Source organism: Anas platyrhynchos, chromosome 3 (assembly GCF_047663525.1).
Source record: "Anas platyrhynchos isolate ZD024472 breed Pekin duck chromosome 3, IASCAAS_PekinDuck_T2T, whole genome shotgun sequence".
NCBI lineage: Eukaryota > Metazoa > Chordata > Aves > Anseriformes > Anatidae > Anas > Anas platyrhynchos.
Window position 1 is genome coordinate 49,578,969 of NC_092589.1, and position 25,518 is coordinate 49,604,486.

Below are 25,518 nucleotides of genomic sequence, written 5' to 3' on the forward strand. Positions count from 1 at the left end.
TAATTTTTATTGTCTAAATTGCAGTCAATTTGATAGGCAGGTATCTGGTTTGTTTTCATCAGCAGTTATCCACATTAGGTTACATTCTTCTTTGTGGATCCTCTCATGGAATATGCAAAGCAAAAGATAGTCTTCATACATAAGGAAAACTAAAGAACACAAATTATAAAGAAAGAGGTTCACTTCCTCCACAAAAGAGAGAAATTCAGTTGGAGGGGAAAACTTGATGAATGCTACAGTCAGACAAATTCTTTAGCTTTAGTCTTTTGGTCATGAAACACATTAGGTCTTTAAATATGAAAAATATGAAAAATTCTTTAGCTTTAGTCTTTTGGTCATGAAACACATTAGGTCTTTAAATATGAATGTCAACAAATTTTGTGATGTGTAAAATACAGATCCAAATCCACAATGAAAAATCTAAGGTCAGTGAGTTATACAAATTTTATTTGATGCTATGTATTAGAACTGCAAGAAGGAAGCAAGATTTCAAAATTCAGATCTCCAGCACTGAAAAGAAGAAATGGAAAGTGAACCGTGTACAAAATAAAAAATACTGGGGAAAGAAATCTGTGAATTAAGAAAGACTAGGAATGCCATTTCCAAAAAGGAGAAGCAGAATTTTTGTATGTTTACATAAAGATTAGATTGGGTATGTGTATGCTGTTTTTATGGACATCATAAAGAGAAGGTATTGGGTCCAAAATCAATTGGTGAAGATTGGCATAAACCCACGATGTTGATGTGTCATGGCAGAAATCTGGGTGCTTCCTCACTATGTGCCACTCAGCCTGAGCATCTTCTGGGACTCAAGTTCTGCCCTCTGTCTCTGTGGCATAATTATTATTTTTTTAGGTAAAATATTATTTTTTGACAGTTTGTCACATCAGAGTGCCCAAAATAAATAGGCTGTCATGACCTTCTAAAATAGTGATTTTATAACACAATGCCTATGGACTTTCTAGACTTCCATTTAGTCATCTCTTTCTGCCTCAACCACTCACTTCCTATTTGGACTGCACTGATAAATCTTTCATCTCTCATCTCTTACTCCGTTTTTCTTATGAAACTACTCTTTGATCTTTGTGAGTTTTTTTTTTCTTAACATCTTTATCAATTTGTTGTGACATCTATTTATGATCCAGTTGGCTGTTCTTTGCTGTTTTTTAATATATTATCTTCTTTTCCTTTACACACTAGTATTCATAATTCTTTAAACTTTGCTTATTTAAAAGAACTCAGTGCTCTGTTCCTTGGGGAGAAAAAAAAAAAAAAAAAAAAAGAGACAAAAATAGATCATTGAGCATATTATGTCTTCAATGCCAACTTCTAGTAAGAAAATTATCCAGAATTAGTTCTTCATTTTTAGATTTTGTATTCTCTACATTTAAAGGAGAATTGTGTGAATAGGAAGACAGTAAACCTATTTAAAGATCTGAAGGATACATAAATACATGTTTATTCAGTTGTGTGTCTTTCTTTTCTCAGACAAACATCTATTGCATAATGTATTAAAATTAAGTGTCTGCTCATTCAAGAAACTAGAGACCTGACTGAGGTCATAACAATATCTAAGAGAGAAGTCAGACTGGAAATGCTTCTAACAACTTTCCAAAATGTTTTTTTCCAGCTTTGGCTAGAAAAGAAGGCCATAGTGAAAAGCCCTTTCTTAGGTGTTATTCAGGCTCCTTACATCTTTCTCCCTCCCCCTGTAATCAAATCAGCCATGATTGTTATTTCTGAAAGCTGATAATTCAGTATTTGGATCGATTAAGATTTCTTATTTTGGTGAAAGAAATTGTCATATCTTGAACTAATAATTATTTGTATTAGATCTTGCTATTTACAATATTTCATTTTAAAATACGAAAATAATATATTTTTCAGAGTTTGTCTATGAAATAGAGAGACAATAAGTCTTGTCTAGGAGAAAGAAGAAAAAAAAAGGAAATAAATGTTACAAACTGCAAGGGTAAAATCAAGATATGAAAAAATCAGATAGGATCCCTTATGGTGAAATGTTTTAATTCCAGTCTTAAATCACTTTAACATTGGACAAGTAATAGAAAAAAGATTGTGCTGGAACAGGAGGAAATAGTGATTGCAGACATCAGTACAACAGACACAGAATTCATGTCCCCAGATTGGATTGTGCCACCAAGAAGATGATCAAAAGATCTAGAGCAATATCTGTGTGTGTTAGTAGATGGTGAATGTATGCCAGCTAAATCTGGTCTGACGCTTTACTTTGATTCACTTTCCTGTATGGCTTGGGAACAGGACACATCCTATTTAGCTCCAGGAGGCATTTAGATTTTGTGAGACCACTTCAGGGTCCAGAGAGGCATGCATATAAGGAAGAACAGCAAAGTCAGCTGATGTTACTGTAAAAACAAACATAATTTATGGTGCTACGCATATGTGCGGTGACTACAGCTGCTCTTGGGTTGCCTTATGACATGTACGTAAACAAGCATGCAGAACAAATCAGTTTATCCTTGGGCTAAAGCCATGTGTCCTCAACACAAGAATGCATCCACATACTGTGGGCATGATTATGTTTGAGCATAAAGAAGGGCATGTGCCCAGGTATGACGTTCAAAATAGTCTCTTACAGCTTCCATGGGCAGAAGTATTAAAGCTGACATACCCTTAGAGAATATTGTGAATTTCTGATGTGCTCCCACCTATCTCTCTCCTCCTTTCAGTTCCCTTCTCCATCACACATGGTGTTTACATAAATCCTGTAAGTACAAAGCAGTGTCTAGTAGCTCAAGTATTTACTAGATTTGGCTCTGTATTTTCTGAACTGCATGTATTATGCGTGAACACAAGGGTTAGATTATTGTGTTTTTAAAATCAGGAGGCCTAGCATGTTTTAATCTTCTAAGTTTGTTTTGTTTATTTAGTATTCATTAACTGATTATAGATTACCACATAAGATGTCATATCAATTTTGGGAAAGTCACAGGGAGCATAGGGAACTGCAATTATACATTGTATGACACATAAAAAAATATGTAAGGGCATCACATTGTGGAGCATGGTGACATAATTAAAGAAATAAAAACACTTGACATAACAAATTAAGACACCCAGCTGGTATAATGCAAAGCACAATCAGTGACTAGAAATACCTTTCAAAAAGCAGAACACCCTCCTGTTTCCTCTTCAGCTGCTGTTGAAGATAATTTACAGGTTCTCAGTCACTGGACTATAAGTTTTAGTCTTGTTTTGTAAAGAAAGAAAGCTATTTGTTACTGCACTACTTTTGTACACCCATCAACCACCTATCTGTGTCTTATATTAACTTTCTAAACTGATGGGCAATATCAGCCAGACTTGATGGGTCAGTAAGAATCTCAGGGATGAAAAAATCTGTACAATATTCCTGAAAATCCATATTTCAGCAAAGGAGAAAAACAAAAACAAGTAAATGTCCCCACTGAGGAGAGGACAGGCAGACCTCAGCTGCCATCCACTTTTCCTGGCAACAGGAGCAGCCACTCAGTCTGTGCAGCTCTGAGGCAACCACACTGTATTCTGCCAACTGGTGGGGTCAGAGGATGTGTGAGGGTGTTCAGAGAAATGCAGCGAGATCTTTGGATGTGGTGGTGACCTGACAGTGTTGCAAACAGATGGAGAAATCCATCACAGGAAAGCACAGGGAAATCGTATTTGTTAAAGCAGGATCAGTGGGATGTGAAAACAAAATCCTTAGGAAATCAGGCTTTATTCACTCTTCTCTACATGGCACAGGCTGGCTTGCTTGCTGCATTCATTGTGGTTTTGGGAGAGAAAAAGACAACAACAACAACAAAAAATGGTTCAGCAGTTCCTCCATAACTTAAGCTTTTAAAAAGATTTCAGAGACCAAAATAATCAAAATGATAATTGATATGTGAAGTATGAAAAATATAGTTCAGAACCAGATTCTTTTCTTGTAACATTAATGAAAGTTCACATAATAGAGTTTAGCCAACTGCATGTTGGCTCTTTTACTCTGGATATGTGGAGGTATGACCCTCTTTGCTGCTCATAAAGTATGTGACCACTGTTTTATGTTCATCTACGTTCAATTCCATTTATATATGTGCAGCAAAAGACAAACAGCTTTGTCTTATGTTGGACAAAGTTTATTAAATGATCTGTTGTTTTTTTTTCAGGTCTCTACAGTGTCCTGAGTAAAACAGATAAATTTGCAATTACTGCTGTCTTATCAGTTTCAAACACAAACAGGAAGGTCTCCATCAAAGTCAGATTATTTTTAGCTCTCCTTCATACAAGCATTAAAAATTTCTTGGAAAAATGAATATTAACACATTTGTGTGGACATGCACACATTTTCCTTCTTTGTAACTATCAGGCACGGTGGAATCATTACATATCTGTCTGTTATTTGGAGCTCTGCAGGGTCACAATACATCCTTCAGATTTACTTCGTATTTCCCAATCAATGGAGATGCATCTACAGTCAAGTGTAAAATGATATTCATGTAACTTCCACCAAGAAAGGGGAAAAAAAAAGTAAAAGAACAAGAAAGGGGGAGAGAAGATTTTCTTATAAGACTGAAATCAGAACAAGATTGCTTTTGATAAAAGATTGATGAAGAACCATTCATTGCTTGCAGGAGAAAACATTTGTGAAAACAATTTATATTTGAAGCTTTTGCGAAGACATGAAAAAATCATTTTAATATTTATTACTTATTGCAAAACTGATAGGCAGCTTTTGCATGATGAGGTCATGAAATACGAGATTGGTTCAGGCAAACTCATTACTTCTATCCCCTTCTTTTTCTGTTTTGATATTAGTCTACCTCTCTCCAACTTTATGTGTAATTTTTCTGTCATCTTTTATGAAATACTTGGATGCCCATCTGGTATGAGAGTAGGCATAAAAATAACTTTCGGAGCAAAGAGTGCCTAACTTAACACACTAAGAGTCAGTATTTGTAAACCACATTAGAGATAAGCTCAGTAAGATCAATCCTCTTCTATAGATTTGTGTTAAATTACTTTGACTGGTGCCAGGGCAGGCTGCCCTATTTAGGAGTTTTTTTAATCCATGAAATAGACCCAAAGGGTTCAAATCAATAAAAGAAATTACTTATGTAGGTATTTCTGCAACATTCTTGTAGAATTCTTGTGTCATGTGGGATTTGATTTTATGTCTAATTTAAAAAAATGGGAAAATGAATATAAAATGCAAGAAGAAGAGGATTCCACGAAGCAGAGGTGCATCACCAATTAATGTTACACCACATGGTTTTACTGTTCAGTCATTTGCATTGCATATGCTGCCATATTTCTTACTACTTTTTGGATTTTTTTTCTGGCACATTGCAGGGCTACTACAATGATCTTGTAGGTCAGATGAGCTTGAGGTCAGATCAGAATACTGTCTGCAGTGGGACTTGTTAGCCGTAAACAATCATTGGTACCACAGAAAACTTTTCTATAAGAGGAGATCCTGAAAGACTTGAACTGTTTGCATGAGGGAGAAAAATGGTAAAGGGACATGATAAACATATATAGAAGAACAGTTGTGAAGGGAATGTAGATGAGAATTTTTTATTTGGCTGTTTCTGTGGGCATGATGTAGAGTGAGTTTATAGCACGACTGGTGTGGCTTAAGGACAAACATAGTTACAGCTATTAGAAGACTGAAGGCAGTAGGATTCCTAGAGGTTTTGAGTTGTTATAAAAGTATATATCTGTTTAAGAATAATAAAAATATCTCAAACAACTAGAAGATGAATGAATCTTCACACTGACATCACTAACGTTACAGAAGCTAGGTAAAAATAAATAAATAAATAAATAAATCTTCCATAGGCATTTTTTGCTGGAACTGCCTTCAGCAGTTACTTATAATTTTCCCTTGAAGCCATTGACGGTGAGCTAGATAAACCTATATAGGTGATCCAGTGTGGAAGTTCCTCTCTTCTCATCGAGTTATTATTACAAAGCATGGCAGTTCTTTGATTGACCTCTGTGGCATTATCCTCCTATTCCCTGCTGCCCCCAAATTATTTGTGCCAAAGTATAATATTTCTGTGTTCTTTAACATTACAAAAAACAGCATTAAGCAATAAGATGTTTTTTGTTTTTTGTTTTTTTTCTTACAGTTAAAATCTCTGTACAGTGAAAATTGTTGCACTTAATATGAGGAGAAGGTTTTGGAAGACTGTTTTGCAGCTCAGAGGAAAAAAAACATCTCACAGGATGTTAGAAATTTATGAAAGTAATTAATGATGTTTTACTGAATACTAGATTAAATATTAGCTTGAAAAGCTATGTAAATGTCCTGAGTGCAAGGAACAGCTGCCCCTGGGCTTCAAACATTTGCATATGTTCATTCATTTAGAGAAACCTTCAAGTGTAACTTAAATATGTGTAACTATGTTTTCATCTCTATCACTCACTGATTTCTGCAGCTTGTTGGGAACCAATTGAAATTATTACTATTATTTATTTATTATTATTTTTTTAATCATGATAAGTCAGTTTTTAATAGTAAATTGTGTCTTTTTATCTTTGTGAGTATATCAGCACTCTCTGTATAACTGGTGCATCAGTGTTTGTACTGAGCCAAGCTAAGATAAGTCTGTTTGATAATCGTTTTAGTTTTGCACATGTCCTGGATGGGAGATTCTGGCAGAGGATTCCTAATCCCACTATGTCTCTATTGTGCCACAGCTTCTGAAATGTTGACATATTAAGACTAATGCAAACATTGAACAGCAATTTTTTTTTTAAGATTTTAGAAAATAATATGGGAAATACACATTTATCCATTTATTATTCATTTATTATTTGCTTTTTTTACTCCCCCCCCTTTTTTTTTTCCTTAGTAAAAATGGGGGAATTGTCACTGGTCACTGCTGTCAGAAAATGACAGCAGAGTTTTGCAAGTATGATAGTCTCATCTTTAGGAACACTGAATCCCTATAATGGAATTTGTATGATCTTTCAGGATTATACAGAAACAAGCAAGTGTTTTAGATACAAAGATTTACAGAGCAAAATTCTACAGTTTTTGTGAGTGCCCTTTGGCTGCATCTTTAAAGGTGAAAAATAAGAACAATTTTCTATGTAGAAAAGTTCCAACAGGAATATAAACTGTGGCAAATTAATAAAGAAAATGAAGTCAGATACAATTAGGTTATACCTAATTAATACCTAGGATTTGCCATGTGAGTTGTAATTTTGCATTAATTTTTACAGAACATGCTCCTTTTAAAGAGTGGTATTAATGTAAATATTTTACCTGTATGCTCAGATGATCACAGACAATTGAATTTCCAAGCTCACAATGACCACTCGGCTGTGTCCATGTCCCATGCTCCTCCACCTTCTGAATTAGCACTTGTTAGCATGACTCTCCATGATAGTTATGGTAGAGGTGTCCCAGCTCTTAGCTGGGAGGATGGGTGTGCATTATTTTGTGTGGAGGGAGGCAGACCTGATGCAGGTATATGCCTATGCTCAAAGTGTAGCTGTGGTCAAGGGACTGCCTATGGCATGAGGATCAGCAGTCTCTGGTCCTAAAATCCCGTATGTGACTTGTTGGCCAGGCAAGAGGTTGGAAGTGCATGTAGGAAGGTGACAAAGGACTTGTCTGTTTTGGCTGGGTGGCTGCCTTGCCCCAGAATGGTTCTGGTGAGGGGCATTCAGAAACCAGGGGCCATGGGCAGTCTGAATTTGCACTACAGGTACCGTACATGGTACATTCTTGGAGGTACTTTGCAGTAATGTGGATGAGTGATCAGCCACTGGAGCTTTGGCACTTCCACCATTTGCAATCATAAACCAATATTGCATAGGTTCTTTCTTCCAGAATCAAGATGAATCTCAATGACGAGTTCTCTATGTATTTCGAACTCACAAAATCAATTTGTTGTTTGATAGCAAAGAAAACTATAGCACAAGTGGTAATTCCATTTCTATATTAAACTACCACATTTCATCTCTTAAACTGAATTAGGGGTTTCATGCATTGTCAACAGAGGACAGTGAAGTCCTTTGTGTATCTTAAAGTCAAAAGAGGTGGTTTCCAAGTTTATTCCCATTAGGTTGCTAATATGGTTCAAACTTCATTTCTAGTGTTCACATCTGGGAATGACTGTGGTTTAGCTTGCACCAATTAAATGTGGGTCTCTGTACTGACTGACAAGAAGAATGCCAATTAGTGCTTTAATCTGATACTTTTTAGAGCAGTACGTGCTATTAAAGTAAGAACAGTTTATTTCCTATATTTCTACAAGCCAGTCACATCACACAGCAGTAGCTAAAGTCAGCAAGAGCAGCAGTTTGGCTCTGGGTGCTAGCTGTATTCTGTTTTGCTCTTTTTTTACAGAGGGGCATTTCAGTGTTCCTTCCTAAGTCCATACTAGGATCATAGGCTCATGTTTCTCATGGCCCTTTTTGTCATTTTCAAAAAAAAAAAAAGTCTAAGATCATAAACCTATAAACCTCCTGAACCATGCTAAATTCTTATGTACTCAGTCCAACCCTGGTCAGCCAGTCAGTGGAGACACGTCGTGATAGGGAGATAAAAAACTTGTTGGGTGCAGATGACTTCCTGATTTAGCATCTCCATGCAAGCAAACAGGACCAAGACCTCCTACTTCATTTAAGTAATATGAATACTGACAGTAGCACATATACCACAGTTTTCAATGTTAGAAAATGAGTTCCAGATTAAATAATGCAGCCAGAATAAAATCTAGAAATAGTAGCAATGCAAACAAAATAGAACTTGTTTTTGTGGTTCCAAAAAATTGATGAAAGCTTTTGCCTTTGCATCATGCTTTAATGAAGAAAAAACTTTAACCCCTTCAGACAGTAAATGAATTACAGTCTCAAGGGTTCTTGTGCAACAAGCATTGTCATCATCTCCCAGTTGTCTAAATCTTTTTTTTTTTTTTTTTTTTTTTCTGTATACTGGATGAAGTCAGCTTCTACAGTGATCAAGATGGTTTTCAGATAACCTGTACCTTGGGCTCTCTAGGTACTCTTAGATCTGTTAGCACTGTTGGCACAGATGACTTCAACCTCTTTCAAAATGTACAAGTGCCCTAAAGCAGCTTGCATTTACAGGTATAGAAGAAGAAAAAAAAAGAAAAAAAAAAAGTTGAAGTAGAGGAATTGTTGCAGGTACAGATTTACCCAAAAGCTTGAGAGGGAGTACAGCTAGTACTAGAACCCAGGTGAACTTAGCTTAAGTCCTTTACCTGAAGTTAAAAATACATCTTTCCATGCATTTTAGAGATAAAATCTGCAATGTATTATTGAAATTTGCAGAGTAAAAACTATCTACCTGCCATCCCTGGTGTTTAACTTACACAAGTATCTCATTGTTGAATAAAAGAAATTCCTTCCCTTGGTAGAAACACAGGAAAGCTCCCAGATCCTATCCTATCCTCCCTATCCAAGCAAACCCACCTATCCCTGTTTCTTCTGCATCTTTTCTGTTTTCAAATCCAATGTTAGCCTGTTTGAAGCAAGGGAGACAATTTAGCCTATTCTTGTAAGGGTTCCAGTTTTACAACCTATTAATTGCAGCCATCCATCTCTAGCATCATTTGAGTGCATGCTGATAAAAATGTGACTATAAGCTCCACATCCCTCTTAGCTATGTGCTTCTAAACAGATATATCACTGAATTCACTTCAGCTCTTTTCCCACTCAAGGCGTAGAGGATAAAGACAAATGAAGAAAACAAAACAAAACAAAAAACATAGAAATGTGCTTGTCATTAGCATGAATGTTCTCAGTAACTTTTTGAGAGGGACCTCAGTTGAGACTCGACGAGATCAAAGAGCTTTAGGAAGCTGAAAATGTAGCCTTAGCACCACAAGTTACAGTGTTGATCCTTGCAGGGATAAGAACAATGTTGGCTCTTACTTCTCAGTGAGATGAAAGCTCCAGAACTGTTAAACTGGTCCCTGGCTGAAGTCACAAAGTATTCTCACACCATGAAACAGTAATTAACAAAAAGATGTGCACCTCATCATTGGAATACCCATCCACTATGATAAAAGGAGTGCTAAAAGACAGGGATGATGCTTGCTGTGTTCTGACATGACAGTCCTTTTCACAGAAAGCTAGAAGCCTTGCTGGTAGTCTCTATGCTTTTTCCTATTGAAGTGTGGCAGTCAATGGCTTTGTCTAGTTCCCCTCTCTCTCTTCTTTTTTCCTTTTATTTAGTGGTTGAATTACCTGTTTTTCAGCTTTAAAATTTCTGTCTGTGCTGTAGAACAGAAATGGTTTCCAAGTCCAGTGTTATAAGGCTTGATTCCCATTGCTAAGGTAGATTTACAGGAGTTTATATGCTTTCTTGGCACAACCATTAACAAGACAATTGTTTTAAAAATAATACATATATTAAAAACTATTTTTAGTGGATCTAACTAGGCAAACCGTGTCTGAACCTCTCAAGAAACTATTATGATGATTTTACTAGACACATCAGTAGAAAAAAATTCTTAAGAATTCCTGTAAGACCTTTCAAATCTCCACCTGGTAAGAAAAAATGGTCAAACACAGAAGGGTTTTGTTCTGAACAGAAGGCAAAATACATTTACTAATCTTCATTTAGTCATTATACGGTACCTTTATTTATTTCCTTCAGTCTCAATTTATAATCCTCAATAAATGCAATGTTCAGCAAATCACTGCACAAAAGTCTGTGACTTACCAGTTGTTTTGTGCATCAATTTTAATAAAAAATAATACTTTTTAATTATGGAAATACCTTGCTCTCATATAACATGAAATGGGTCTGCTGATGCCTTTGGTTGGAGCTCAGAATTAGGCAATTATGGTGTGTTTACACTACTGTTTTAGTTTGAAAGTGAATTAACTTGGTGCCTTTTGAATGAAATTAAGCGGGCAGATGAATTTCAGGACCTACTGCATCTCAGTTGCAAAAGAGCATACAGTCAATAAGGTGAGACCAGAGGTTATCTGAACTAAAACAAAACCAGAAACAACCTGCCCCAAAACCTACCTCTCCCTCCCTCCCCATCTGTAGGTCAGATGCTCATTACCAAGTGTTTTGCTGCAGAGAGCGGATTCTTTCTGCTGGCCCGCATTACTTGCTGATACAGATGTAGCCTGAGGAATTTTTGCAGCCTTGGTACAACTGAATTTCACAGCACATGTCCCTTCCCCACGAGTGCTCATAAATTTATGGTTGTCTTGCATGTGTTTTCAGAATCTTAGTCTTGATCTGAATCCAAATTTTAAAATTTCTCATCCACGTGAAAAGATCTGAATATTCCAGATTTTTTGGATGTTCATAGTAAGAGTTAGAACTCATCTGTGACATATCTATAAAAAGCATGTGATATGTTGCAAACTGAATGTATGCAGAAGAGAGATGGCAATGATATGAAATGTCTTCAAATTAATTTTCAAGAACCATGTTTGTCTTAATAATTTGGATACTAAACTTCCCTATCATAGCTGATGATATACCACTGAAGATTTCTATCTTAAAATTGAATGACCTCAGGGGGAAATAGATTTATTTTTTTTTTCAAGGTAAGGATAAAAGCACTCTCCTAAGGCAGGTTTTATCTTTTTCATGGGTCATTATTCTCTTGTTCTGATGTTCAAAAACATCTTTCATCTGTGACTCAACAGGGCTTTCTAACCTCCCTTTTACAGTGGCAAACTTAATATACAGGTTGGTTATTTAGCAGAATGAATCTGGATTCACACGTTTCATATTTTCCATTTATGCCAGTCCTTTTTAAAAACAAAAAACACTCAGATTGATTAAAAGTAAAACAAAAAAAAATCTCATTTTACAGCAATTTTAATTCTATATATCTTTTTAGTATTCATCTTGTCTTCTGTGCTTGTTATTGTTTGTGTGTTAGTTGGTGTTCTTCAAGGGATCAACTTGTTACATACAAGCAGTTTCTAATATGGCATATTTCTTACAGCTTGAAATGGTGAAGAATCTATAAGATAACAATTTTGTAACATACTGAATTATACTTCTAATCCCAGCCTCTTCTACCATAAAGTAAAATCCAGTTAGCTGTCGGCTGTTCTAGACTTCTTGCACTCCATAGATTTTCTAGCAACGTCCAGCAGCTTTGTTTATCCTGCTTAATAGCAGGGTGTCTGCTAGAAGTCAACTCTAGGACTATTCTCACCTGCCATAGTAACATTAGGACTAAAACCAAGCCTTCTGGTAAAATCAGGGAAAGCTCTGGAAAATATTTGATTTCTTGTGTATGGTTATACTAGCAGGTTAAAAGGTTATGAAGTAAACCTGCACAGGATGTCCACTGGGCTTTATTTATGGCTGATCCCATAGCTCTAACTGATGAAGAGTTGTATACACAGGGGTAAGTAGAAGACTCAAGTGCTCTTTGGTTACAATGAATACCAGACACTGGCCATAAAACATGAGAAAGATGGCTGTGAATGACTAGTTGAAGTAATTGAAATACATCTTTATAGCTTATTAAACCTAGGCAATAAATTCATATGAAATTTTACTTTCCACAGTACAGTCATAACTATATATATTAATATTTCCAGCACACTTTGGAGAAGGAAATTTCCCAAATTCCTTTGTGTAGCCCAATAGCTGCCACCATAGTCTCCAGTTCAGTGTGAGGGACAACTGAGCTCTCTAGAAGATTTTCAGACTAAGTGACTCTGTACTTTTTCAGACATGATTTATGTCTCATTTATGTCCTGGATAATTTGGCCTCCCATGATTAGGTGTCAGTGTGAGGCCACTTTTATGCTTATGCCTTGCAAGCTCACTAATGCTTTCCTTAATGTACATGCCAACTGAAAACAGAAAAGTGTTGCTAGATTGGCAGCTTCTACCTGGCTGACAGCTTATGAAAAGTTAAGACGATTTAAAGGGAAGAGGAGTTAAGAATTAAAATTTACATTATTCAAACATGTAGTCCACAGTCCTGAGTCTATTCTGCATGCTGCAGTCTGCTAGTCGTGCTGGGTTATGATTAGTATTTTATTTTTTTCTGAACTAAGTACCTATTGCCATCATTTAACCCAGAAAAAAAGTGTCTAAAATGTAATTCATGAAACCATTTTACAATATACACTTGATAATTCTTTTTTGGTGTGGCCTGACAAGAAATCAGAGCAATAGAAAAGATTGTCTAAGCCTTGTAAATAATGAGCCTTCCTATTTTAATATTTACATGTAGGTAACATATGAAGATGACACCTTTACAGAGTAAAAGTTCTATAAGGTAGTTCACTGCTAAACATAATATATAATGATGTTCAATCAACTGCATTTATGAGGAAAGCAAACAGTCACAAAAACTTGAATGTATTCATTTTTAATGTAGTATCATAAACTTTTCATTGATCAGTTACTTTCTATACAGATATTAAAATAAATTGCAGTTTTACCTGCTGTTTTTAGCACACAGTACATGAAATTACTAGAACAAAAAAAAAATAAAATAAAATTGCTACTTTACTGAGGAGAAAAGTGTCACCTGAATTTAGTGTTCATTTTACTGTTTTTCTTTTCTGTTTTGTATCGGTATGATATGTTTTTAATGTCATTGTTGAGATACTAACAGCTTCCTAAACATAACATGAAAAAGTTTGGCCACCTTCTATGCCTTTTACAGATCGTTAACGGGAACTTTAAAGGTAGTTACAGTAAACTTAGTGCATATTTTTAATGTTGCAAACTGTCTGAAATGTTGCCTATAAAATATTTTTACTTAGTTTAAGCATTATTTTTTCATTTGGGAATTTGTGCTAGAAGGTCTATATTCAAGAATAGTTGCGGCATTAATAATGTTGTGGTAATAGTAATGCCCTTTGCAAACAGTGGTACAGCATTGTGAAGGTTCTATGTTATGTACAAAATATAATAATCCTGCAAAGTTGCTAACTAGAATTATGTCTGTGTTCCTTCCATTGAGCCACAACATTAACATTAAATTTTGTGTCTTACAATATGAGAAAGATAGAAATGAAACATAAAGTGATCCTTAAGTCAGAAGAGAGAGGGAATTCAACTTTAAATTTAGTTTGAGGAAGTTTAAGAATGATGGGTTAAATATTTCTGGCAAATGATTAACTCGTTAAGGAACTAGTCAGTATAAAATTTTAAGACCTGCACTTCCCTTCAAAGAGTGTCATTCAGAGCAGAAACTTTGTAGTATATGACCTATTATTTTATGCTGTCAGTCAAAGGATTTTATGTTTTATAAAGTCCAATCAAGGCTTCCTGCTACACAGAGGGGCAATTAGCTGGGGGAGATGTATTAAATCACTATCTGCCTGTCTATTCCCTGTTGTCCAACTTGCATTGTTATGTTCACTAAAATAATGCAACTTATTTTAAATGTGTATGAATTAACCCTTTTTTGTGTAACACTACATACAAAGGTACCTGAGAGAAGCTAAGAAGCAAGCTTCAAGAAGAGGAATTTTCCACATTGATATTCAAAGCAACGATATGATTTATGGTTTTAAGTGAATGCCTCAGGACTTAGGACCATTTTCTCTCCTCACAAAGTCTAGATGGAGTTTCTTCCATTCACCTGGCACTTGCAGATGTGAGAGAAACAGTCTTCACAGAGGTCTTCAGAAAGTTCAGTCTCAGGGAAGTGTCCTGGTTTCAGTTAGCACAGAATTAATTTTCTTCCTAGTAGCTGGTGGAATGCTGTGTTTTGGCTTAGGATGAGAAGAGTGCTGATAACACCCCGATGCTTTAATTGTTGCAGAGCAGTGCTTATACTAAGCCAAGGACATCTCAGCCTTTTGCTCTGTCCTGCCAACGGGCAGGCTGGGGGTGCAGTAAGAGCTGGGAGGGGACAGACCCAGGACAGGTGACCCAAACTAGCCAAAGGGGTATTCCATACCATCTGACGTCATGCTAAACAATATATAGGGGTGGCTAGCTGGGGGGAGGGGGCCGGACTGCTCGGGGTTAGGCTGGGCATCGGTCAGCGGGTGGTGAGCAATTGCATTGTGCATCACTTGTTTGTACATACTATTACTTTCGTATTATCACCATTGTATCATTATTATTATTATTGTTATTATTATTTTTGTTATTATTATTTTCCTGTCTTATTAAACTGTCTTTATCTCAACTCACGGGCTTCACTCTCCATTTCTCTCCCCCGTCCCAGAGAGGGAGGGGGGAGGGTGAGCGAACGGCTGCGTGGTGTTTAGCTGCCGGCCGGGTTAAACCACGACAGGAAGAGAAAACATGAGAGAGAAACCAATATATGTCAGTATTGCTCCTATGCTTGCAGTTTGCACTAATCCTGAATTATCAGTTGGTAAGCACAATCAGGACTGTAACAACTTTACAGAACTTGAATTTTTCTGGAAGGTAATAGGATGGCCCCGATTTGTTACACAGGAGCATTTTCCTGAATTCCACTAAACTTGATTTGGTTATGCAAAAATAATTATTTTGCCTTCATCATTCTCAAACAGTAAGAAGCAGATTCTATATCTTAATTATAGTACCTTAGCATCAGATTAGGTCTTTCTAAATGAGAAGTATTTTATTTTATTTTATTTTATTTTATTTTATTTTATTTTATTTTATTTTATTTTATTTTATTTTATTTTATTTTATTTTATTTTATTTTATTTTTTAATGCTGTTATGTCTGTGCTTTAGGATGAAAGTTTCACAGTCTTCACAGTGTCAAATTAGCACAATTCTGAAGGCGTTAAACTTCATCAGTGTGGGTCACTTTATCCGTCACTAAATATGATAATTATTTTTTTTTAGGGGGTGGTGGTCCTTTGGAAACCCAGGAGTTGATCTTGATGATCCTTGTGGGTCCCTTCCAACTTGGATATTCTATGATTCTATGATTCTGCTAAGTGAAGGGTTTTCTGCCTTTTCATTACATTTATCTGAGTATGTGGTACTTTGAGCAATACATCTATTTTTCCTTCTATTTTGAAGCGTTGCTTAGCACCCACAATATTCTAAATAATAAACAAGCACAATGAAGTATAACTCTGAAAACATTTAAAAGGTGAACTCAAGTCAATTATAGATATATTCCATAGCATCATAAAATAGTAAGTAGTTTCAGATTGCTGGAATTTAAACACTAAGTGGTCTGTGTGATTTAGGCCCAGTGGTGCACTGGCTTTTTTCACCCACTCTATGTGGAGCAATACTCAGTTCACTGCTACTCAGCAGACAGAATTCACACAAATAGATGGCAATATCAGATTAGGGTGTTGATTTGCTACATTATTTTAATAGAGTCATTATTTTTCCCTTCATATTTCCCCTTGCTGTGACCTGCTGTAAGGTTCTCTGAGCCCAAAAGCTTGTTTAGTTTTTATTCCTTTATCAACTAGTTAAATAAAAGATGTTAAGTCTTCTTGCAAATTTTGCTTCCTATTTCTTAGGCCATCATGGCTCAAAAGATTGTGAATATTAAATCTGTATTTTATTTTTTTTTTTTGCCTAATCTCAATTTTGAAATGCATTAATATTTAAGCTTTTGCTCCCTATGAAATATATATATATATATATATTTTTTTTTTTTTTTCAGTTGCTTTCATCAGATTTGAGTCATTTGATCTGAGGTTGGGGGATATAAATTGTATTTTTATCCTTCCCACAGATTTCCTTTCCATATCTGCTGCCTTTGAGACTTGGTCTTTGTCTTTGGGTTGTGAGAGGGTTACAGCAACAATACAGTGAGGTCTGGTGGGTTTATTTTTCTGTCTTCTAGGAACTTCATGTGCATTATGCATATTTTTTTTTTCATGTTTAGAAGGTCATGTTTAATCTCTTTACACTATCCATGGGAAAAGATTTTTCCAATAAAGTTGCTGTGTCCCCTGCACTTTTACATCGTTCCTATTGCTTTGAAGAGGTATGCTGTGCTATTAGCACTCTGGAGAGCTTTTTTTTTTAGTATTTTATTCATTCTGCAGTTTAATTAGACAAAAATGTTCCCCGTACCTTCTCAGCTGATACTGAAATGCAGCACTATTAAGATAAACCCTACCTGGAAAGCCAGAATTTTGATTCCTGTTGATCTTTCCTTTGAGTTTAAAATAAGTTTTCTTGAGCATTTGCCTTGTGTGAATCTCTTGCTGAGTAACATCAGGCAGTCTATCTGCTAAATCTAAATAGGCAGGAATTAGGCAAACTTGTTGATTCCACTCTACAGTCCCAGGGTTTCATGGGCAAGGAGGTTGCTCCTCAGATAACAGGAAGAGTTTTAACTGGATTTTAGGTAGTGGAGCTTGAAGAACTGTTTTTTTTTTTTTTTTTTTTTTTTTTGTTTGTTTGTTTGTTTGTTTTTTCAGTTCATCTTCCACTGGAAAAACAGAACAAAACTAAAAACGCTAGTGGTTAACATAAAATGAAAATATTTCAATATCATTTTCAGGACAAAATTCCGGAAGAAATTTGCTTTTTAAAATTCAAATCCACCTTCAAATTAAAAATATTCTCTTGTCTAGTATTTCTTCAAATTAAAGATTTCAAAATTAAAATGCATTGTACTTCAGAAAAGGTAATATGACTTCTCTAGTGGGCTGTGTATTTTTTCAATTGAGAATACTTCCTTTGGCATTGATATTACTATCAAAGAATGTTGTCAAAAAGATGTCAAGCAGAAATCTGTCAGAACCAGACGATTTCAGGGTTACTGAAACACAGTCATCTCTTTCCTTTTCATGAGTTAGCTCAGTATTCCCCCATGGCTTTACAGTCAGCCCACAGCTGGCAGCACCAAAGAATATCTTGTTATTCACTCAGGGTGTGCTGATTTAGCCTTGTGAAATTCAACTTGAGAAGTCAGAAAGAATATGAAAGCAAAATAGTTTGGATGAAAAAAAGTTTCATTTTCCTCTGTTATGAATTCATTTGTCCAAGTTGGACAAAAACCTCCCTCTGCAAAGACGCAGTCCTTAATATGGGGTTTCATTACTTCTGGATCTTCTCCCTTTGGTCTTATGGAAGTAGATCATAATCTGCAATATATGCTTACAGTATTTTTCTTTAGAGTATGGATTGCAGGCATTAATTTGTATCAACAACTAAGGCAATATCTCTGGAATGATTAATAATAGGTATTCTCAGAAAAAAATGTTTCCTGAGGCATAAAACAAATTCATGAAGAAAATGGAAGTGACATTGACATAAACAATTATACCTTAGATTTGTGTTGTATTAGTAACCTAAGGCAAAATCTAAAAACTTACAGAAATAGCTTGAATTCTGTGGACCTAGCCCATCTGCTGTCCATGAAATGTAGTCTGCTATAAAGCATTAATCACCCTATGTCTGGCAACTGTTTGGTGATATTCTTATCCTGATCTCTCTCACTAAGAAAGACAATGAGAAAAAGTAGAAAAAGGCAGGACAGGCTTTGCTTAAGCAAGCTAAACTGCCAGAAAAGATACTAATTAGAACATGGTTTGACTGACTGACAGCTGATAAGGGGTTTTCAAGGTTGCAAGTTTTATATTTACCTATTTCCCTTTGTATTTCCAGTTGTAACTGAACAAACTACTTTGGAGCTCCTCATTCTCTTAGGTTATTAATTTAATTATTAATTTATCATAGGTTATTAATTTCCATACTCTAATATTATGCAGTATTCTGTGTTGGAGAATTTTAGAGTGACAATGGAGTTTTGATTTTGTGTTAATAAATAAAATTTATTAACACAAAAAATAAATTTTGTGATAAAGTAAATCTAAGTGGCTATATCTTAAGTGGATATTATGAAAATGTTAGAGACAACAAGTTGTACATAAAGGAGACCTTTAATGTCAACATAATATTTAAATCTAACAGCTACTTTACTTGAATATTATCTGCAGAGTCCTTGCTCTGAAAAATCTCTACTGGCTGACTACTGCTTCACTAAGGGAAGAGTATCTTATTGAAAATTCAAGTTAAAAAACAGATTTTCACCTTGTAGAACTGCATTACATAAGAATGAAGAAGTAGAGAGGGAAGCATGGAGTAATAACATACTAGACCGTGTGAAATAAAACCAGTAAACAGAAATTATGTGACCAGGAGATAAAAAGTGATGGAAGAGAAGGTGGGACAGAAAGCTATAAACAGCACTAAAATGTCTGTAGAGGAATCTTTTGCAATTCAATGTGAATGTAATAATTGCAAATACAAACTATTAAAAAGAACCAAAATTATTTTCTAGATATGTAGACAAATGCTTCAATTTTTTTCTTTCTGTTCCTCCAGAATGTATTCTGTTATCTTTCTTGATGTTTCATTGGAGAAATCACCAACCTAACGATGCTGAGAACAGTTAGAAATGTATTTTCTTGAGGGAATTTCAAGCTTATTTCTGTGTAGGTTGACATTATATGTGGTTCACTCATCACAGTGGAAAATTAGGTTTGGATCACCAGGAGGTATCACCCAAAATAGAATAATTTTTGCTGCAAGATGTGCTGTGGAAGGATCAATGCAAGTCCTTCTTGAAAGGCCCTCATTAATTATAGGTCAACTGAAAGCTCTGCAATTGCTAGTTCTAATGTAACATTTTGCATTCCTATTCCGTGTTCGGAAAACACCAAGCTAAATATGACTTCTATCCTGACTTATCATAAATAAACTTTTCATAGAATCCATATTCAGCTTGCTTTTTTCTAAGACATAAGATCTCTAAGGATTGACTAAGAGTCAGAATCATAGAAGCATGGAATGGTTTGGGTGGGAAGGGACCTTAAAGATCGTCTCATTCCAACCCCCTTCCAGGGGTAAGGACACCTCCCACTAGACCAGGTTTGCTCAGAGCCCCGTCCAGCCTGATCTTGAACATATCCACAACTTTTCTGGGCAACCTCTTCCAGTGTCTCACCACTATCTGAGTAAAGAATTTTTTACTTATATCTAATTGAAACCTACGTTTTATTTTTTTTTAGTTTAAAGGCATTACTCCCTGATCACTATACTCCCTGATAAATAGTCCCTCCCCGTAAGTCTCTCTCTGATGAGAACTGAGAATGAAGAAATACTTGTGTATATGGCCAATTGGGCTAATATTTATTGATCCTGTTATTTTACCAGAAAAGACTGGAGCAAACAAGACATCTAAACACAGACTTAGATTGAAAATTACATTAAAGAAAAGAAATAGGTATCGGTTTTCATCAGCAGCATCATCATCCCTGTTTCTGTTTACAAAGACGCTTTGGAGAACCTTGGTCATGAACTCTTTGTGATTGTCAAATTGACCCTAAATTACTATATGAAGACTTTGTATGAGCATTATCTGTACAAATGCATTCTATGTGTTGAATACACTTAGCACTTGATTTAATAGTGTTCTCTCTGGAGTTTTTACTTTGTGCCAATAAACCAGACTTATTTAGAGCTGTTGGCTCTGGTCCACCATTTCCTTGTTAAATGTTTAGAATTTTTGTAAGTGTTGTGACCCTTTTGCCAATGCAAGTGATCCTAATTCTAGCAATTTACACTTGTCACTTTCCTTTAAACTCCATTACTGCACACTGAAATTCTACACAAAAAGGCTTAGAGACCATTTAACAAATAACAAGTCGGAGATAGAGGGATTTTGTCCCTTATGCCATAATTGTTTATTTTATTAATTATTGGGGTTTTGGTTTTGTGTTGCAGAATTGTGACCTGACCCAACAGAGTATCGTTCATATTGTTCAGAGTCCACAGAAGAGCAGTCAGAAGAATGATGAAGCAGAAAATAAGCATGCTGGAGGCATTCTAAAGACCTTGGAAAGAGAATCTGAAAGTCTAACTCGCGTAGATCTCAGTTCTAGCATCCTCCCATCACTGTCTGCAGGGTTGGCTGTTATACTGGATACTACAAAGCCCAGCATTTCTCTTCCCCCTGAAAAGTCAGGTAAATCAGCACTTTGGTACTTTTCAATACACAGACCCAAATTTGTAAGTTTCTTCTTAGTGTGAACACTTGTATACTACAGAAGAAAAAGCATAACATATGGCTTTTAGCTTTTTTTTTTTTTTTGCTTTTTTTTTTTAAAAGCAGTTATATTAAGAGGTGATAAGCATCTGATGCTTCTTCTAGCAAAATAATTTTGCTTAGTGGATAAACTCAGTGATTTCTTGTGTTGTTCCTGGCTCTAACTTGTAATATGCTAATATTTTTACAAATAAGCTGGAAGAAAAAACAAACCACACACACACAAACAAAAACAAGCAAAAAAGAGGTCTATGAGCAAGCAAAAATAGTCCCTCTAAGATCTCCATAACAGAAGTTTCTGTAACTAGAATATTGGGCAACTTTTACACTGGAAATGTGTTTAATTCCCAATCTGTTGTAATGTTTTCATTCCCATACACTTTATAAAAAATATTTCTATACAATGGGCTTCCTATTTATAAAAACATAGCTGGCACAAAATATGATGATGATTCATACTGTGGATTTGAGTAGTTCTTCGCCCACCAAATTATTATGAAGCATATTTTTTCTTCATTGTGAGCAATCATCTGAGGCACAAGTTAAGTGTCATAAATGGATTGTGCTGTAATATTTAAAATTTTTTTGGAGAGATGTGTCCCAGTCAGAAGGAAATATAAGAATATCCTAGCTACTACTTCGATCTTCCCAGAGTAACGCCCTCCTACACACACAGTCTGACTAACGCTTACTGAAAAATGTGTTGTCCCCAATGAAGAAACATCATTCTATGGAATACTAGGCTCTGGTGATTTGTGGTAGTAGTCCATCAAAGATGTCTTTTTGGAAAGAACAATATACAAAATACCCCTTATATGTGATGTGGAAGATAATACCAAACATAGGTCCAGAGAAGGAAAGATAATCTGTAAATATGACACAGAGATATCTCTGTGACTAAACTCAACACAAAAATAGTCATGCTTAACATAACAGCTGCTAAAACTATTAAAATAATTTTTAGAGAATTTTTTAAGTAACTCATGCAGAAAATATACAATTCATGGGAGGGTCAGAGAAGTGCTCCACAACTGACTTGATCAGCCTCTCACTGCCAAGTAATGATGAATGAATGCAGTTTACGAACAAATTAGTGCCCAGCTTAATGATCCATATCTCACATTCTGCATGAATAATGAGATAAAAGGACTGCATTCCAATTTAAATCTGGTAAGCTGGGGACAGAGTTTCAGGTTGGGCCTACCATCTAAGTCAAGGCAAATGTGTGAGATTCTTAATGCTACTTATTTATTTTTTCACTACAGTACATTATATTTACACTTAATAATTATGCTTGACTTTACAGAATATTTTATATAGGTGTAAGGCATTTTAAAATTTGCTAATGTAGTACATTTTTCCTGGACTTTACAAATTTGGTGAAGAGAAGTTCCAACTGATAGGCATCTTCTGTTGCAGCAAATATTTTCATAGCAGAATGACAGCTGTGGGAAAAAAAATAATTTGTAGAGTATATGTTGACTAGTTTTATCTCTGATTAAGTTAAACAGTTTTTTTTGTGATACTGGGAAAAAAAAAAAAAAAAAAGAAAAGAAAACAAAGAGCCACCTATAATGACCGACAGTTGTGCCTGGAAGGATATTAGTAACAAGTATTTTTTAAAGGCCTGTTATCTTCTCCTTGGCTTGTTATGACACTCACAATGAATACTTGGCCTTGCCTCTGCTCTGCTCTACCACTTTTGTTCAATATGGAGGATTTTTATGGTTTTGTTGTTACCAGGACTTGGCGTGGGTTAGTTTGTAGTCATAAAATTAATTGAGATAAGGACTAGTCTAAGTTTAAAATGATCCATAAAGAAAAATAAAGTAAAATAAAATAAAATAAAATAAAATAAATCACCAGTTTTTCAGTCAACTTTACTGTGTAGCAAATATTTGTCTTGACACAACTGTGATGAGTAACAGTCGTGGAAATGAGTGGCTGAGGGCTGCATATGCCACCACTGCCACTTTCAATGATACTTATAAAGCTATTCTTTTAGAAGGTGGATGGCTGTTGCAGTGATTTACCTAAAATAGAAACCTATCCAGTAAAACCAAGCATTATCTTTTTCTGTGTGTGATAGATCACACACAATGAATGGAGGGCAAATTTAAACCCACAGTTTAGAGGCAAAGGATTGATTAATTGATTATTATTTAGTCTAACAAGCTGCACAACTATTTTTTACTTGTAGCAGTAACTGGTAAGAGGCCACATCTATTTCAGAAGTCTAAGGTATTTATGTTTGTTACCACAGGATTCTGACACTACAACCCTTGCCTTGCTTTTGTTTTATTTTGCCCACCTTTGAATTACAAAGACAAAGTTTCTTGCATAACTTTTGCATAATAAAAGCTTCTCTTAGAAGCTTTTTTTTTCAGCTTTTGTGTGAAAAAAATAGTATTTTTCAGGTATTTGAATACATGGAGTTCAAATTGTAGAACTGTATCAGAGAATCCAGGAGAGAGAATTCTTATTGTACTGCTATTATGTAAGTACACTTATGTAGTATAGGCACTTATGTACTATAAACTGCTGCATTTGATCAGACAAAAGCCCTTATAGCCTGGCATCCTGTCTCAGATAAGGGTCATTATCTGAGAACACAACAGGACATCCTCTTCCCTGCTCGCCCCTCATCTTAGTGGTGAGTAATGAAAGCAAACCTTGATTTGCCTGGAGAACCATCTTATAAATATTGTATTTTTATATTATTAAATAATATAAAAATGGATATAAATAATCAAGGATTTCCATGCTTTCTCTCTTTTCAGACAAAGGTAATAGCAGTGCATTTTTTTTTCCGTCTGCTGAATAAAATCTTGCATGATTTCTAACAAGCATGCAAAAAAATCTCAGGACAGGACTTTCATCCTACTTCACCCTCACCTAATTTAGAATCTGCCCTGTATCTCAGACACAGTGCTTTGATAAACAAGATATGAGCAAAAAATAAAAAAATCCATAATAGTTGCATGTCTGTAAATAAATGAACAGGGTGGCCTGAGAAACATTGAATCTGAAAAACATAAGGGCTCATCAGCTGAATATAGGCATGCATCATGATCATGGGTCCAAGAAACAAATGCGATGTTTGGGTGTATAAACAGGAAACTCTGGGTGGAGTGGGAAGTATGTTTTACCTCTGCTTCTGGCACTTGAATTGCTACAACTGGAATACAATGCACCGTTTTGATGTGTAAACTTCGGGAAAGCTGCTGAAAAAAAAAAACCTGTTAAATGGTTCAAGGGAAGAGTCACAAGAAAAATACAAAAGGGCAGGTCCTGATTACATGGTATAATCATGTGACATGCATGGGAGTGAAGATCTGATGGCAGGGAAATCTTTGATCTTAGAAGACATTTGTGGGTTTAAGCTTTCTCTGAAACTGAAAGCCGCTTAATATAAATAACACACATTTTAAGTTGCCAGGAAATTAACCACTGATGCAAATTATCCTGGCTTATAATGAATTCTCCATATTTGACCATTTAAAAATAAATACAGGCATTTTATTTATTTATTTATGTCAAGCAAACTTTTGACCTCAAAAACAAACAAACAAACAAAAACAAATTAGTCTGACAACATTTGTTTTCTGTAAACTTATACTGATGTTGTTATCTACTTAATTCCTGTGTTATTCCATTATAAACAGCTTTATTAGTTTGTCTGGACCATTAAATGTGCTTGTCATTATTCAGCTCTTTCTCTTTACAACTTTTAAATACCACTTATCTGGTCTGTTCCCTAGCATATGCTGGTGTTCTTTAGCTAGCCTTTTAAAAATACTTGCATGCAATTCTTCTCTGTCCCCTTATGTTTCCTCTTTTCACAGAAGAGTAAATAAGCTACTGGTATATATTGACTTAGGTGGGCCAAGCTGTAAATTCTAGCAAAAAGAGCAATTGATTCTCTTCCATCTAGTTAGAAAAATGCTTTGCCAAAACTTAACATTGGTTAAAAACAGCTGTCCTCGCATATAATACAAATACAAGTTAGGGCAGGTAAAAGTCATTAGCAAAACCTCAGTGTTGTTATTATTTAAAAACATGAAGTGACAAACTGTTTTCAGGTCTATGTAAAATCCATTATGTGAAAGACACAGGCAGAAGCTTTTAGAAGGAAAATATAGAACTTAGGGTTTGGGTAGTAAGAACTGTGCGTACTTCCAAGAAAAGCTCTGATGAAATAAAAATAAATAAATAAATAACTGAGGGTATTGCTGACAGTATATGAACACTTTTTAAATAGTACTCTGTTGATAGTACACTGACATTTCTGTGCTCTGCAATTGATATTATTTTTTATTATGATTCTTTTAATTAAAAAGCCTAAGTGGATAAGATTTTTTTTGTCTGGTTTGTTTGAAGTAAATGAGCTCCTGAAGTATTTTAAAATTACTTAACATTTTTTTCTAAAATGTACATCTCCACCTCCCCATTGGCATTAGACTGAATACCCGTAGAAGTACAATTGCAGCTTTTTCTTATCCTCTTTCTGAGATTGCCATCAAAATGTGAGCGCTGATCCATCCAAAATG

General features: G+C 35.3%; 1 protein-coding gene across 3 annotated transcripts in view; it reads left to right on the forward strand.

Annotated features, from left to right (window-relative positions):
* Window positions 1–25,518, forward strand: part of PRKN (parkin RBR E3 ubiquitin protein ligase) — a 765,547-nt gene that overhangs the window by 221,880 nt on the left and 518,149 nt on the right. For all 3 annotated transcript variants that reach the window (XM_072035883.1, XM_038177503.2, XM_038177504.2), the window contains exon 3: window positions 20,647–20,887. In XM_072035883.1, coding sequence (XP_071891984.1) covers window positions 20,647–20,887 — 241 coding nt within the window. The remainder of the gene's footprint in view (window positions 1–20,646; window positions 20,888–25,518) is intronic.